Here is an 18,023-nt window from a genome sequence, read left to right on the forward strand (position 1 = left end):
CCCAGGAAATTATAGACTAGTCAGCTTAACTTTGATTATTTGCTTCATTATCTTTCCAGGTACCAAACACTTTGTAAGCACCTAGAAGATAATAAGGTGATAAGTAACAGTCAACATGGATTTGTTGAGGACAAACCATGTCATGCCAACCTGATATTCTTCTTCAACAGGGTAACAAGCCTTGTGGCTACAGGGAAGCAGTAGATGTGATATGGCTCAAATTTAGTAAGGCTTTTGATACGCTCTCACATGACCGTCTCATAAACAAAATAGGGAAATACAATCTAGATGAACTTACTATAAAGGTGCATGCACAACTGGTTGGAAAACTGTACTCAGAGTAGTTATAAATAGTTCATAGTCAAACTAGAAGGGCATATTGAGTGTGGTCTTGCAGGGATCTGTCCTGGGTCTGGTTCTATTCAATATCTTCATAAATGATTTGGAAAATGACAGTGTGATGTTTATAAAGTTTGCAGACAATACCAAGATGGGAGGGGTTGCAAGTGTTTAGGAGGACAGGATTAGAATTCAAGATCATGGAATCATAGAAGATTAGGGTTGGAAGAGACCTCAGGAGGTCATCTAGTCCAACCCCCTGCTCAAAGCAGCACTAATGCCAATGATTTTGACAAACTGGAGAAACGGTCTGAAATAAATAGGATGAAATTCAATAAGCACAAATGCAAAGTACTCCATTTAAGAAGAAATAATCAATTGCACAAATACAAAATGGGAAATGACTGCCTAGGAAAAGGATTTGGGAGCTATAGTGGATCACAAACAAAACATGACTCAACAATGAAATACTGCTGCAAAAAAGCAAACATCATTTTGGGACTTATTAGCAGGAGTACTGAAACCAAGACATGAGAAGTAATTCTACTGTACTCAGCACAGACAAAGCCTCAACTAGAGTACTGTGTCCAGTTCTGGACACCATACTTTGGGAAAGATGTGGATGAACTGGAGAAAGTCCAGAAGAGAGCAACAAAAATGACGGAAGGTCTAGAAAATATGACCCAGGAGGAAATGGAAAAAAATGAGTTTGTTTAGTCTGGAGAAGAGAAGACCAAGGGGGGGGACATGTTAACTGTCTTCAAGTACATAAAAAGATGTTATAAAGAGAAGGGTGGTAAATTGTTCTCTTTAACCACTGAGGACAGAACCAGAAGTAATGGACTTAAATTGCAGCAAGGGAGATTTAGGTTAGACGTTAGGAAAAACTTCCTAAGTGCAAGCATAGTTAAGCACGGAAACAAGTTACCTTGTGGCACCTCCGTCACAGGAGTTTTTTTAAGAACACGTTAGATAAACACCTGCCAGGGATGGTCTACTCTAGAAATAGTACTGAATCCTGTCTCAGGGCAGGGAACTGGACAAGATGATTTATAAAGTCCCTTCCAGTCCTACATTTCTATTTCTTCTCATTTAGGACTACATATATCCTTCCCAGTACAATGCACTATCCCCAGGATATCAAACTTCCCTGAATATGTATTTCTTGGTTGAGATCAAGCATGAAATATTTTAGCCCAAATGATTTGTCAGAGAGAAATTAGGTACATTTTGCTTACCTTTACAGCTGACCAAAACTGTCTTTCTTGAAATTTTGATTGTGGTGATATTCTGTCTTCCACAGCGCTGGTCATGGAAAGTATAACAGAAAATTGGTAAAATAACATTTGTGGGTTTTGTTTAGAAAAAATATCCAGCCAATTGACTTCTTCTGTATAATGATGGATATTAATGTCAGTTCTCAACAGAGGGCCACAACAGAAAATAGGTCTCAGCTCTGTTACATAACTTTACATTTGGAATCCATCACTAGTCTCTTGATAGTCCCTACTAAAAGTAGCAATTGGAAACACTTAACATCAGACTGACAGAGCACTGTACAAAGTCAGACAGTAGAGGGAAGATACTCTGCAAACTTCCTATATCAGCTTTAGCAATGCATTTTCCCCAACATTATCCTAGTTTCCAATTCTGTGTCTCTCCTAAAAAGAGGGATTCCCATTAATTCAAAATTGTGAAATATACAGAATATAGTAAATAAACAAATCCAATAAAGCAAACCTTTTGAATTTGCTTTCATCTAACAGCTAGGTATTTTTCTTCACAGTGAAAAGACTGAAGGGAAACCGTAACAATTCACGAATGTGAGGAGGAGATGAATCAAAGGGGAAATACAGGCTAGCTGGGCCAAAGCATCTTTTTAACAATCACCAATTAATACATAGGGCCAGACTGAGGTGGTCTTACATTGTGGAACACTTACTCACAGTAGTCGTCCCACTAATTTCAATTCCTCTAATAAACAGGACTGCTTCTGTGAGTTACTATTCACGACCTTGAGTAAGAGCTTCCAAACCTGACTCATAATGATGTAGTAGACGTTGGAAATTGTAGCTATTTCAGGAAGTTTTCTATTCCATTAGTTTCCAATTCATGTTGACTGTATATTAAACTGGCACCTCACTTCTAATGAAGTGTTGGTATTGTACAGAATTAGCCTTACCTTTTAGGATACAGAGGAATAAAGACATCTTCCTCTATCGACTTCTTCATTCTTGAAACAATTGAGTTGACCAGATCCTATTAAAAAAATTGTAGATTTATCATCGACATACGAATGCCTCCCCACAAAAACATTTAAATGATAGCTGATATATTGTAAGATATAATTTTAATGACAGCATTTCCCTTTAGATGAATGTGATACTTTTATTATAGACTAAAACAGTTGCCACCTGTTTTATATATTTTTTCTTAGCTATAGTTATCAGCTGGTTGTAATTTTAACTAACCCTACCACATTCTTTAACCATGTGTCATTGTGGTGTTTTGCAAGATAATTTAATTTCCCCCAAATTATGCCATTTGCTGCATGTTATTTACTAGCAAAATGATTATACACAGTCTATAAGTAGAAGCAGAAGGCAGGGGTAAATCACTCCATAACTACCCTATTCTGTAAACTTCCCATGATGCTTTGGTATTGGCCACTGTCAGAAATAGATAATGGGCAAGATGGACTATGGTCTGACCCAGTGTGGCCATTCTTATGTTCTTATAACTACAAAATGAAACTGGTGGTTAAACAATAGATTAATCACATAGAAGAACTGAAAAATTCTACATAACTAATTGTGTCATAAGCAATACCACAGATAGTTACTTTTTTCTCTCCAAAGGTCTAACAGCTTTACACAGTGTTTCTACACTTTTATCACATTAAACTGTGGGCAATTTTTAGTTTTATTTTTTCTGACTTTAGCCAAGACATCAAAAATATGCTGAAAAGGTACTACTGTATTTGATTTCCCCGGATTCAAAGCAGTGATCTGGCTGACAGGTACACACATGGGTTTTCATATTCAAGATCTGATTTTCTACTCAATTTCACCAATTTGATGATGGTGAAATTCCTTGGATTTACATAGGAATGAAACTAGCATACTGGGGTAGAGAATCATGAACTCAGAGTGCACAATTATAAAATGCTTAACATTATAGAGATTTTTTTTACTGGTGGAATGATTATCCATTTTTTTTTATAAATTAAAGTCCTTCTAGAAAGGAAGCCACTTAGCGAAGTTTAAACAGGCCTGCACTTTTTTAAAAGCTTATTTTCAGCTCTAGTGTAGTTATAAACCAGTGAAAAGATGTACACATCTCCCACAGACTAAAAGGGAGCTGCATCTGCACATCTGAGAGCAGAACAATTTTAGCTTTAAATTTTTGCTTATTACAGGTGACCTGCAAAGGTTAATCAAATACCAGCAACTTTAGAATTATATGATGAATCCATACAGCAAGGATAGGAAGAGCATATAATTATCAATGACTTTAAAATATACCATTTTCTTCTGGTCTCTTAACAGCACAGTGGTTTTTACCTCTTTTGCTTTACTGGATTCATTTTTGGAAAGGGAATGTTCTTCAAAGATATTTTTGCAGAGTTGAACTAGACTGACTGACTGTGAAGTTGATAAAGGATCCCACACATGCTCTACAAAGCCTGAAAAAAACATTAATTATTTCAGAAATGATGTACAAGTAGTTGCTTGCTGGTTTTAAAATGTCACTCTAAAACAGGAGATAAACTTAATTTGCATACAAGTGTTCACCACGCAAAAGGTAACAATGTTACTTCATTCTTCATCTTTATAGTAAGCATAAGCAGATTTTTTCATTAGATGCTCTCATGCTTTGTGATATATAAGCAAACCCAATCTTTCTACCTGTCTAATGCCACATTTCTTCCTCCTTTATAGTCTGTTTCCATGACAGCAACATCTTTCTAGTGGTTTTCTTATATATCATCATCTGTTGTCCTCCTCTTTTCTGTCTTCCAACAGGTGGTATCTAATCAAAGGCTTATCTAGGAATACATTTTTTTGCTATCCATACAACACACCCAAACCAGCTTTCTTTCTCAAATCATTGTCTCTAAAGTCTGCTGAGCAGTCTTCTGTAATACATTAGCGTTGGTTAGTTTATCCCAGTGGTTCTCAAACTTTTGTATTGGTGATCCCTTTCACACAGCAAGCCTCTAAGTGGGATCTCCCCTTCTAAATTAAACATTTTTTTTTATATTTAACACCATTATAAATGCTGGAGGTGAAGTGGGTTTAGGGTGGAGGCTGACAGCTTGTGACCCCCACATACTAATCTTGTGACCCCCAGTCACGACTCCCAGTTTGAGAACCCCTGGTTTCTCTCATCGGCAGACACTAAGTATTCTTTGCAAGCATCTCTGATAGAATGCATTAAGTTTCCTGTTATTGGTTTCTAGCATTTGTCAAGTTTCAGAAGCATATAATGATGTGGATATCACAACAGCATTGTATAACTTTATCTTGGTTCTTGTGTGAATCTCCTTATTTTTTCCAGATATTTGCCAGTCTTGAAAAGGTTCTACTTGCCTTCCCAATTCTTGCTTCCACCTCCTTACAGAGGTAGGCATCAGCAATCATCGTGCTTCCAAGATATACAAACTAGTTATCCATATTGTATCTTCACTATTGATCACATATGCATTATCACTGCTTTCAATTATCATGACATTCACGTTCTTTTGGCAGATTCTTAATCCTACTTAATCCTCACATTGGACATTGGTTGTGATCTTTATCAGACCACCATCATCTGTGTCCAACAGAACAATGTCATCTGCACAGTCGAAATCTTGAAGTTTTCCTTTACTTCATATAATTCCTATATCTTCCTTGGATGTTGCTTTTCGCATCAAGTAATCTATCACGATGCAGAGGAGGAGAGGTGATAAAATGCATCCCTACTGCACTCCAGTGATGATGATAAACCAGTTGATCTTTCCACTTTCTGTCCTTACACAGCATTTTGAACTGTCATACAGCATCTTATCCAGTGACACTACTTTTCTAGGAAGCTCATATTGCCACAAGATCTTCCATAGCAACTCTGTATGAATGCAGTCAAAAGCAATGGTGAAATCTATAAAGTTCAAGGCTAATCTTCTCTGGCAAGCAAGCCCTTTCTCATTCAATCATCTCAGGGCAATGATGTGATCTATACATAACCCTTTTGGTCTAAAGCCTGCTTGCTCAATACACAGTTTTTCCATCTATGGCTAGTTTGATTCTGTTCTATAGTACACTGCAGAACACTTTTCCACTTACTGAAAGTAGCATTATTCCTTGCTAACTGTCACACACCACCTGGTTTCCTCTCTTTGGTAGTTTGCAGATCACACCTTTCTCCCAAACTATATTACAAAGTTTATGTATTTCATGAACTACACCTCCTCCCCAGCTTTAAGCATTTCAGCACTGATTTTATCTTGACCAGGCACATTCACATTTTTTAGCTGCTTAACTGCCTCCTCTATTTCTACTTCTAAAATTTCTAGCAGTGAGATATTTAATTCTTCACCTTCAATTAGAATTGTTGGCTGTGATTAGTTGAGTACTTCCTTAAAAATGTTCTCACCGTCGTTCTGCTTCCATTGTTAATCTTCCATCTTTCACATTTACAATACCACTGTGACTCTGGAACCATGATAATTGCATATACACATGGACCAGTTTCTCGGTTTTGTCTCTCACTGAGGCACTTTCAGCTTCTCTTAACTTTGTCAAGCCATTCTCTCTTACATTTTCATCACAACTTCTTTACTTGTCTTTCTCTACATAGTCCCGTTGCACTGTGCATTGTTTTTCACCTGCCACCTGTACTTGCCTCTTTTTCAAAGCTTTTCTTTCTTCAATCAATTTCCATGTGCCTGAATGTATCCACTCTTCTTTCTTTGATCTCCTTGGTGCAAATGAAGTTGAGGAAGCTTCCTGACAGACATTCCTAAAGTGAGCCCATTGTTACTCTATATCATCATTCATTACCCACAGCTCTTGGAATCTGCTTGAGAGCTAGATTTTAAAATCCCTCCTGATTCCCAGGTCAGACAGTTTCTTCACACTGAAGTCCATCTCTTTTTTCTTATTAGCTTGTCTTTTTAGCTTTATTCTAACTGTTTCAATTACAAGATAGTGGTCATTTCCTACATCAGTACTTGTAAGAGATTATATATCCAGCACTTATCTTCTTCACCATCTGCTGATGGCAATGTGATCCAATTGTTTCTTGATAATTCCACCATTTGACTTCCATATTAGTTTTTGTTTCCTAGATGAGGGAAAAGTGTCCCTCTAATGTACAGGTTATACTTACTAAACAGCTTAGTAAATCACCACTGTCCACTCACCCCTCACTTCTGTATTTACTCATGCAATGCTCATATCTGAGGTTGTTGAGTTCATGTCATCCATAACCAGAATGACATCCTAAGTGTGGACTTGGTTTAATACATCCTTCAACTTACTATGTAATGCATCTTTTACTTGTTCATCATGTTCATTGGTAGGTGCATAACATGGGATGATAGTTACTTTAGCATGATTTGTAACCAAACATGCTCTTATAATTTGTAAGTTAACTTGTCCCCATTCCTGTAGAGCTTCTGTTGCTTTTCTGTAGAGGAATAATCCAACTCCCTCTATAAGAGTATCATTTTGCCTTCCTGAATAGGGTACTGTGATACCATCTGAATGGAGTCTTCCACCTCCAGTCCATCTCATTTCACTCATTCTAAGAACACTAATCTTGAATTGGGTCATTTCTCCAACTACTTGACTCAGTCACCCACATGGTTCTCACATTCTAGCACCCGATGCTAGTTTTAGAACATAAGAATGGCCATACTGGGTGAGGTCAATGGTCCATCTAACCCAGTATCCTGTCTTCCAACAGCAGCCAATGGCAGGCGCTGTGAGGATCTCTGGTTTCAGGCAATGAATTCCCGCCTGGGTTTGGTCCAATCCCTTCATACCTCCATTCAAGCTTATCTGTTGCAGACTCTGATTTCAAGAGGCTAATTGTCTCAATTGGCCAGCCTCTCTGTCTCATTCTTTTTAATCAAGGTTGTTTCCATAACTGGGACTTAAAAAAAAAAATCAATACAAGGACAGAAAGTTGGTCTGACTCACAACCATACATCCATGGCTCCTCATTCAATATAGGTTGCTCCAAATATATATTATGCCTGACATTCCCTCATCCGCCACATGAGGGATGCACTGTGTAGCTTAGGATGCCCCAGACAGCAGAAATGTCCTTAGTAGTAATTCATTCCTTATGTAGACTAGTAAGTACATACAAACCTTTTTATACCCATACACATAATGGAGCTACTTGTCTGAAGAATCGATATATTCAATTAATATAAAGTACATTTGGCAAGTGAGTTCTGCTAATTTTGCATATACTTATACATTAATAGGTCTACTTCAAAAATGTACATTTATTTCCCCGTATGGTTCTGACACACAAATACTTTCTACTCAGTTATGTACATGATACCTAGATGCTATGATGAGGGGCCATGAAAGCATATAGACAAACCAAGAATACAATGTGAAATCAATGTCATTTATGATTAATTCAAGAGGTGATCTGCAATAATAGACAACTTTCTACTGACTTTAGGAGTCGAATTTAAATAATTGAGAATATCTTATTTACATAGACCATTACCAAATATTATGTAAAAAATATGAAGGGTCTCAAGAACTAACTGCTTAATTTAGAACAGGAAAATATTTGATATAGCACTTCATTTTAACTTAGCTACATAGACATTGGACAAGGAAGGCAGTGAGAATAAAACATACAAAAATGGTTCTAGAAAGGAGTCATATCTGCTTAGTTTGATTAGGCTCCCTATCTGATATCAAACTGCCTGCTTTTATGAACAGTGTAACACAACATCCTTGGGTGAGTCACTGATGGCAGGAAGGGACATCCAAATCGTAAAGCATAAGCCTTTACCTTCCTGAACTAAGAGACCCAAGTTGGTTAGCCAAAACTTCAGTAGGCTCATCAACCTCTATCTGTGGCCCAGTCACCACCAGAAAGTGACAGAGTGCCACACTAAATGTGTGAGAGTTACAATAGCTATGATGTTTGTTGTCATAAGGAAAACTCTTTTTCCTTTCCACTCTTCTCCAAGAAATCTACTGTTTGAATGACAACCTCCCTACTTACAATGTGCTTGATGCAACAGTCCCTTGGCTTCATCCTGAAGAGCTATATAACAGCTTATACGCTGCAACAAAGAATCTAGCTTTACCATTATTAGTAACTAAATAATATTGGTTAAATTGAGCAAGAAAGCTCAAATTTTAATTGCCTACCTATAGTTAATACTATTGAGGCAGTCTTAACATACCTGTAATTTTAGGAAGAATAGTTTTCTCAATGATTGTAGGTAAAATTGTTTGATCAGGGTCATCATTTCTCTTGGATTGTGGCATATTTTTGGCATCGCTAAATTCTTCTATAGCTCTGAACCAGGGCATCTCATTCAGATCTATGAAATTCTGCTTAAGAAAAACAATCAGTGAAAGACATCAGGCCTCTGAGGACTCACATAGGACATTTTTGTCAAAGTATTTTTGCCAATAGATTTCCCAATGACAATTCTCTCCCAGGACAAGAAGGGCAAAATACAAAAATTGATCTTTCACTTGATAAAGGAAAACCAAGAACTACCTGAACTGAATAAGACCAAAAAGATGTTGGCTGCAAAGGCAGAAGGTGCAATGGCTAATCAAGAAGATTAGGAAGAAAATTAGGATTAAAACATTGAAATCTTTGTAGATCACAATGCCTCTGATCATCTTAGTCTGGCTTCCTGTATATCAGGGGGCACAGAAACTTTTCCAAAAATAATTCACAGAGCATATCTTTTAGGAAAACATCCAATCTCCATTTTAAAATGGCCAGTGATAGGGAATCCCACTACCCTTGGTAAATTGTTCCAATGGTTAATTACTTTCACTGTGAACAATTACCTCATTTGCATTGTCTAGCTTCAACTTCTAGCCATTGGACTGTGTTATAAATTTCTCTACTAGATTGAAGAGCTCATTATCAAATATATCTTTTGCATGTAGGTCCTTACAGACTGTAATCAACTCACCCCTTAACCTTTTCTTTGTTAAGCTAAATAAATTGGCACCTTATAGACTAACAGACGTTTTGGAGCATGAGCTTTCGTGGGTGAATACCCACTTCATTGGGGATTCTTTGCTGCTTTTACAGATCCAGACTAACACGGCTACCCCTCTGATACTAAATAAATTGAGATCCTTGAGCCTATCACTATAAGGCATGTCTTGAACCCTCTCCAGTTTATTAACATCCTTCCTGAATTGTGGGCACCAGAACTGGATACAGTATTCCAGCAACGGCTGCACCAGTACCAAATACAGAGGTGAAATAACCACTCAAGATTCCCTTTGATACACTTAATGATTGCATTAGCCCTTTTGGCCACAGCATTGCACTGGGTGCTCATGGTCAGCTGATTATCCACTATGACCCCCAAATCTTTTCAGAGTGTCTGCTTCCCATGACAGAGTCCCCCATCCTATAAGTATTATTTTATTTTTATTTCCAGGTTATTGATACAAATGTCAAATACTGTAGGGCAAAGAAGTGATTCCTACTGCACCCCACTAAAAACACACCTGCTTGATGATTTCCCATTTGCAATTACATTTTAAGATCTATTTGTTTTTAATCAATGTAATGTGTGTAATCTTAATTTTATGCTGTTCTTGTTTTGCATTCAAAAAAATATCACATGGTACCAAGTCAAACACTTTACAGAAGTCTAAGTATATTACAACAACACTATTACCTTTATCAAATCTGTGATCTCACTTTAAAAAAAAAAATCAAGTTAGTTTGATAGGATAAAATGGGTCTCAAGGAGTTTTATGGGAGTTAGGTCTTTTTTGAAAATCCCTGTCAGACTTTTCAAATATGAGGGTAACACAATACATCTTTACTGATTTTTTAACTTACCCATTTTAAGGCATCTGGGGGCATGACAGGAGAAAGCATTACAGTACCATTCCACACCTTTAGCTCTATTTTATTATAATATATACCAAAATGATTCACACTCAAACCATATTTGACCTAACTCTTGCACTGTTCATTGACACCTGTAAACTCATGCTCTGGCAGACCCCCTCAGAGACACAAAATTCCAGTTGGAAACCCTTCACCATAAACACTGATTCCAGTTCCCACGTACAAGTCAGTTGAACTGCCATTAGATGCACTGCATGCCATAGATAACAGCTACTGAAAGCGATGCCTAGGGATAAAGGCAGGTCCCTAAGATAGTGAGGCCCCATATAACATAGGGCTTTACAGATTAGAACTAACCCTGAATTGCACACAGAAGCAGATAGAATGCTAGCGCAGTATGTGTATAATAAAGTACAGTGTGCCAATTGATAAGTGAAAAAATTTACCAGGGAACATACCTCAAGAGGATTCCAGCCTATTAACTGAATTCTGATTAATGGGCTTAAGAGTTTAGGCAGGCATAAACTAATGTAAGCATCATAGTAAGTGTCAGGAAACTTCTGTCTCCATTGCTGAAATTTCAACAGGATATTCCTGATGTTGCAAAAATCTGCATGCACATCTTCACAGATTTTCTTACTCTCCTGTAAGATATCATCTGTGGATAAAATACATTTGTATATAGAGAAATATTACAAAAAAATATACATGCATGCACAAACTAAAACAGTATATGTATAGACAGCATACATGGAGGATGTACTCATGTGATAAACTGCTTTTTCCCCCCCCCATGAACCTTTGACACTTCCTCTTCTCTGTCTCTGCTAGAATTTATTCTACTATTCCAACTCCCTGAGACACTTCTAACACAGGGGTGGGCAAACTATGGCCCGGGGGCCACATCCGGCTCTTCGGATTTTTTAATCTGGCCCTTGAGTTCCCACCAGAGAGCGGGATGTGGGGCTTTCCCCGCTTCGGCACTCCAACTAGGGGCTTGCCCTGCTCCGTGCGTGTAGTGGCTCTGCACAGCTCCCGGAAGCAGCAGCATGTCCCCACTCCTGCTCCTATGTGTAGGGACAGCCAGGGGGCACCACATGCTGCCCCCACCCCAAGCACCGCCCTCGCAGTTCCCATTGGAACCGCGGCCAATGGGAGCGTAGGAACTGGAGGGGGGACATGCTGCTGCTTCTGGAAGCTGCTTGAGGTAAGTGCCGCCTGGAGCCTGCACTCCTGACCTCCTCCTGTGCCCCAACCCCCTGCCCCAGCCCTGATCCCCCTCCCAGCTCTGGTCCCAGCCCGGAACACCTTCCTGGACCCCCAACCCCTCATCTCTGGCCCCACCCCAGAGCCCGCACCCCCAGCCGGAGCCCTCACCCCACAGCACCCCAACCCCCAATTTTGGTGAGCATTCATGGCCTGCCATACAATTTCCATACCCAGATGTGGCCCTCGGGCCAAAAAGTTTGCCTGCCCCTGTTCTAACAGTTGATCTTTATTTTTAAAATTCTCTCCCCCAAAAGATATGAACCTCCCCCACCACTCAAAAAAAAAATTATATTGGCACAAAATTCAGGACAGACAAGGTTCAGTCTTAAACTAGCAGCAGATGTAAATGATCAATATCTTGCAAGCTCTATACCAAAAACCAGTGGAGAGATAGATCCACAGCTATTCAATGCAGGATTTGCTTCTAACCTTAGAAGGAATCAAAATTTCAGACTTTAAAACCACAATGTGATTATCCATTGGAAAAACTATTTTTAAAGCACTGTAAGTTAGTTGTATTTTTCCTCTCACTCTAAAGCCTGTGCATCTGTACTCAAGGTGATTAGAGAAGCCTACTTTTAAACAGAGAAAAAAAAACCAAAATAGTCTCCACAGAGCTGAAAAAAAAATTCTTTAAAAATAAGCAGCATACAAAATACATGGTAGTGTGGCATCAGATTTTGTCAGAATTCTTTTGGGATAACATGTATAATTCACTTATGGCTTCACTGTATGCAAGTAATGTGGCCATCCCAAACTCATACTGACAAAACCAATATTCCCCAACACACCACTGTACGTTCTCCATATTCCCACCAGTAAAAAAAAGTATTAATTTAAGAATCAAAATTGCTCCAGTGTATTTCCTTACTGTAAGTGCATGACTCAGTTTTCAATTTATGTATACTAATTTAAAGACCTTTTTCAAAAGCAACTTATCTTGATCTTAGAAATATTAGGATTTTGTTCAGTACAAGGCAGTTACTGACCTTTGTTGTTCTGGAAATCAGTCTTCTCTGCTGCAGACAGCTCATCATCACTGGACATGCCCTCATGGTGATCAGACTTCCCCAAACTCTCTCTTGCTTGCCTTCTGCACGTCCTATATTTTGTAATGAACTCACATTAGAGACCCTTCAGCATATCTATATCTAAGAGAGAAAACTTTTATGAAGGCAGATTATTTTACAATAAAAGTGGAGAGAAAAGAGTATGCAAAAGGAAATATAATCAGCACTGACCAACAGAGCAAAAATGGATATTTTGTAATAAAGTAGAGCTAAAAAGAAGTGGAAAACTTGTATAAAATGGTTTTGAAAACTGGGATTAAAAATATCAGGACACTTATCACTGGGGATGTGTGTGCCCAGTAAGATCTTCTAATCTTTCCTCCATTAGCTTCTGCCCCCACTTCACTCCCAGCTTTCCCAACATCTCCCACCCCACCCTCAATATTGAGCTTCAAGTTTAGTTATCTCTGTGCTGGACCATGTTACAGTATTTCTTTTACTTGAGAGCTCTGGTGCATAATGGGGTCTGATGCCATAAATCACAGAGCCCATAAGATTTAGAATTGGAACACCCAAGACTTCATTGCACAACAGATCACACAAAAATTCAGAGAGTAGTTGAGTTCCAATTCAACTATAAACACAGAAAGGGGTCACATCAGGCTGCAGATTCCAGAACCCATATATCTGATTCTGGAAAATGCTCAGTTGTTTACATGAAAATAAATCTTTTACAGCAATGTAATACTTTTACTTATCACTTAACTGTGATATTTAGTACAGTAGGCAGCTTAATTTAGGTATTTTTCATCTATTTTAATTCCAAAGACAAGGCCTCTTCAATGTGCACTAGACTCAAGTCATTACCTTATTTTATTGCACTTCAGTAAAACACAAGTTTCTTTTGCTCATTTTACATTCTTTCAAATACTTGCTAATAAATTATTGTTTTTTAAAACAGAAAGGTCCTCTACAATGATAGTAGTCTAGGATAGAACATTAGATCAAGAACGTTTCTTATGAGCTGAGAGGAAAAGCTACTGACTGAACAAGATGATTTAACAGGTCATTTTCATCTCCAGTTTGTGTGATTCTATGATCCTCAACCTATTGGTATCATGGTACTTTTTGACAGCATTTTCATTGCCCACACAATCTAAAGTTTGTTTCTACACAAGTTCACAATACTGATATTGAATAGTAGCTTTTCCCATCATCTCATAAGAAATTCTCTTAATACCAATGCATTAGGTTCTCTGGTGAGAACAAAACCATTGATGCGCAGATCCCAAGCAACATGAGAGTGAAGATCACTAAGAAGTAACATGTGAAAGTGTACTCCAAATAGTACCATTCTAAGTTTTGGAAGGCAAACTAGTTAGTATTCCTTTTGGAAATAAATTAGACAGAATCCAAAAAAAATGTTAAATAAAAGCTTCACTGTTAGAAATCCTGCATATTTACATTCACCACTGCATGAAAGAGAGAAAGTTACTCTAACAATGTGTGATCAAAATTACATGAATTTACGTTTTACAATTACCGTCGAGCCTCACTCTTTTCCAGGAGCTGCTTTGTTTTTTCATCATCTTCCAAGCTGTCATCAGCTGACTTCCCATTCTTTCCTATGAATAGAAACAGTTGTATAACAACAACATCAGCTGCTTTGAAATTTCCATTTTCTTGAATACAAAATATTTTTGTCCATACTCATTTTTTCCCCCCTCTACAGTTTATTATTTTAGAAATGGCATGAACAAACTTTATCAGTAACCTCTGCAATGTTAAAGCAGAATAATATTACACCTGTATAGATTGTGTAACAATCTGATATGCCAGTTTCTTGATATAACAGCATGAGGTCAGAGTATGAGTGATGAAGTTATTGCTTTTTGGTATCTGTTGGAGATGGCAGTGAATGTCTTATGGAACACACTACTGACAGTGCTGAAGGTGACAATGAATGCTAGAGACTTCTCTCAGTTTGTAAGTCAAAACTGAAATTAGGCAACAATTTTATTCCAGTTCAAGAAGTTATTCTAACCTTAAGTGTTATGAATTACTACTATCTGGTTTGGAACCTAGATCTAGTGATAAAGAACAGCACCAGACTAGTCCTCCACTAGTGCTGCCTTCTGTTACTGTTGAGTGCTTACTGTGTCTGTGTCCACCAATATCAATTGTTCCTGGTCTGATCTCCTTTTATGCTAACAGAGAACAGCTTGATTGGGCTGGAAAGCATCTTATACTTGGGATATTCACTTGTATCTTGATCTGTACACACACACACACACACACACACACTTCCCTCCTCTCAACTTCTGTTGAAGTACAAAAGCTTCAGTTGCTGAAAATTTATTTTAAAAAAGTCATACTAACTTGATAGCAGCTGAACATAAGCAGATTCATTTTTCAGATCCTCTTGCCTACGTTTCAAGAGTGTTATAGCTTGATGTTGAAGTAGCATCTGCATAGCTGACTCCAGTTCGTTAATATGAAGTAGCTGAAATATATTCAATAGATATTACATTTTCCGTTAACTGCTAGAATTAAAAAGAAAAGCTGAAAGCAAAAACATGCAAAAGCAAAAGTAATTTCCCCAATTATTTTTATGTATAACAATGATGAAAAACTGGAAAAAAAGAATGTATATAGTTAGAGTAATAAGTTCCCGTTCCTTTTGATTAGACCAGTGGTCCCCAACCTTTTTGGCTGGCGGGCGCCAGCCAAAGGACCACTGCGGCGGTGGAGCACCCGCCGAAATGCCGCCTAATTTCGGCGGCATTTCGGCGGCGACACCTCTCGATGACGTCGCTTGTCGACGGCAAGCGACGTCATCGAGAGGCGTCGCCGCCGAAATGCCGCCGAAATTAGGCGGCATTTCGGCGGGTGCTCCACCGCCGCAGTGGTCCTTCGGCTGGCGCATGGTGATTATGATGGGAAGGCTACAGCAAATAGGTGTGCTTCAGCTAGTTAGATATAGCACAGACAGGTGGTGTAAAAGAATCCCCCCCTCCCCCCAGTTCTGCTAATCCATCTCAATCTAAAAACTTGAAATCCTCACCCCGTCCATTCTATTAACTACATTCATATGGAACTTTTGAGATGCACACAACTGAGGATTTAGATGAGACCTTCAATTTAATTTTCAATTTTTACCTAAGATAGCATCATTTATAACTCTAATGTGTGTGTCCACATATCCTTATTCTAGTCTAATATTTTTATTTTGAAAAAAATCTGGTTGTTGGCAGAGCAATACAATATCTAAAATTATACTCAAGCCATCTGTCAAATACCAAAGCTGCCCAATATAGTGATGACACAGGAAGAGAATATTTAAAAGGGATTTTTTTTTTTTAAAAAGTAGTTTTTAGAGTGTTATGTTAACAGCAAATTCCCTCTGACAATACTTGGATTTTACAATCACCAGCGTAGTTTTACTATCCCCCCACAAAGACGACAAATTGAAAAGAAGAAAATTAAGTATTTCTTTAGTCTTGTTAAACAATCTTAAGCATTACATAAAAGATATCCTTCTGACAGAAATGCTTTTAAATTTATGGTGTGCCTTTAATATTGTTTCCCCGTACTTGGTGGCAACAAAATGTTAACTTCGAGAGGAAGGTGACTATTCTATTGGCTGAATATCACCAACCTCATCTCATCCCTTAAAAATAAAAATAACACTGGTCTACAATTTTTGAGAAGTCGTCTGCTTCAGAGATAAAATGTGCTATTTATTATGTATTTTGATGTGCTGAATTCAAATATGACAATTAAAACAACTGATTGGCTACTGTTTCTAAGATATTTAAGTTTTTACATTTTATGTCTATGTATATGGTGTAGATAGTAGAGTTTTAATCATAAATTGTAAACCTAGGTCTTTTCATGTGTTTATGGTTGCTTTACATGATAATATTTCACCTGTCCTGTTTATGTAACACTTTAAAAATCAGCAAAAGGGTTATCTAACTAAAATTTATTATGAAACAAAAGGCAAAAAACTATTATATACATAGTTTAGTCCTATTCAGTGTGTACTCGGCGCTTCTTGGCTTGTCTCTTGTATTCATTAAATGGAGCATCTCTTGTCACTGTTCAGCAATAACTGCACGCATTGATGGGCTCCATTTGCCCTGATAGCGTTTCTCCATTGTTGCAATGTCCTGGTGAAATCGCTCACCGTGCTCGTCGCTCACTGCTCCGCAGTTCGGTGGAAAAAAATCTAGATGAGAGTGCAAAAACTGTATCTTTAGTGACATGTTGCAACCAAGGCTTTTGTATGCCTTGAGGAGGTTTTCCACCAACAACCTGTAGTTGTCTGCCTTGTTTCCGAGAAAATTTATTGCCACTAACTGGAAGACTTTCCATGCCGTCTTTTCCTTGCCACGCAGTGCATGGTCAAATGCATCATCTCGAAGAAGTTCACGAATCTGAGGACCAACAAAGACACCTTCCTTTATCTTAGCTTCACTTAACCTTGGAAATTTTCCACTGAGGTACTTGAAAGCTGCTTGTGTTCTGTCAATGACCTTAACAAAGTTCTTCATCAGACCCAGCTTGATGTGTAAGGGTGGTAACAAAATCTTCCTTGATTCAACAAGTGGTGGATGCTGAACACTTTTCCTCCCAGGCTCCAATGACTGTCGGAGTGGCCAATCTTTCTTGATGTAGTGGGAATCTCTTGCACGACTATCCCATTCGCAGAGAAAACAGCAGTACTTTGTGTCTCCAGTCTGCAGACCAAGCAAGAGAGCAACAACCTTCAAATCGCCACAAAGCTGCCACTGATGTTGGTCATAATTTATGCACCTCAAAAGTTGTTTCATGTTGTCATAGATTTCCTTCATATGGACTGCATGACCCACTGGAATTGATGGCAAAACATTGCCATTATGCAGTAAAACAGCTTTAAGACTCGTCTTCGATGAATCAATGAACAGTCTCCAGTCTGGATCGTGAACGATGTTGAGGGCTGCCATCACACCATTGATGTTGTTGCAGGCTACAAGATCACCTTCCATGAAGAAGAATGGGACAAGATCCTTTTGACGGTCATGGAACATGGAAACCCTAACATCACCTGCCAGGAGATTCCACTGCTGTAGTCTGGAGCCCAACAGCTCTGCCTTACTCTTGGGTAGTTCCAAATCCCTGACAAGGTCATTCAGTTCACCTTGTGTTATGAGGTGTGGTTCAGAGGAGAAGGATGGGAGAAAATGTGGGTCCTGTGACATTGATGGTTCAGGACCAGAAGTTTCATCCTCTTCCTCGTCTGACTCAAGTGAGAATGATTATGGGGTGCATCAGGAACCG

At 38.4% G+C, this 18,023-nt stretch overlaps 1 protein-coding gene across 1 annotated transcript in view; it reads right to left on the reverse strand.

The window, feature by feature from the left end:
• GCFC2 (GC-rich sequence DNA-binding factor 2) overlaps nucleotides 1–18,023 on the reverse strand; it is a 38,061-nt gene that overhangs the window by 6,182 nt on the left and 13,856 nt on the right. Inside the window, exons 8-15 of the mRNA XM_045011733.1 lie at nucleotides 15,081–15,204; nucleotides 14,245–14,326; nucleotides 12,681–12,793; nucleotides 10,881–11,080; nucleotides 8,768–8,918; nucleotides 3,903–4,024; nucleotides 2,522–2,598; nucleotides 1,578–1,644 (exon numbers count right to left, since the gene is read on the reverse strand). Of these exons, the coding sequence (XP_044867668.1) occupies nucleotides 1,578–1,644; nucleotides 2,522–2,598; nucleotides 3,903–4,024; nucleotides 8,768–8,918; nucleotides 10,881–11,080; nucleotides 12,681–12,793; nucleotides 14,245–14,326; nucleotides 15,081–15,204 (936 nt within the window). The remainder of the gene's footprint in view (nucleotides 1–1,577; nucleotides 1,645–2,521; nucleotides 2,599–3,902; nucleotides 4,025–8,767; nucleotides 8,919–10,880; nucleotides 11,081–12,680; nucleotides 12,794–14,244; nucleotides 14,327–15,080; nucleotides 15,205–18,023) is intronic.

The sequence above is a fragment of the Mauremys mutica genome, chromosome 3 (assembly GCF_020497125.1).
Source record: "Mauremys mutica isolate MM-2020 ecotype Southern chromosome 3, ASM2049712v1, whole genome shotgun sequence".
Classification (NCBI taxonomy): Eukaryota; Metazoa; Chordata; order Testudines; family Geoemydidae; genus Mauremys; species Mauremys mutica.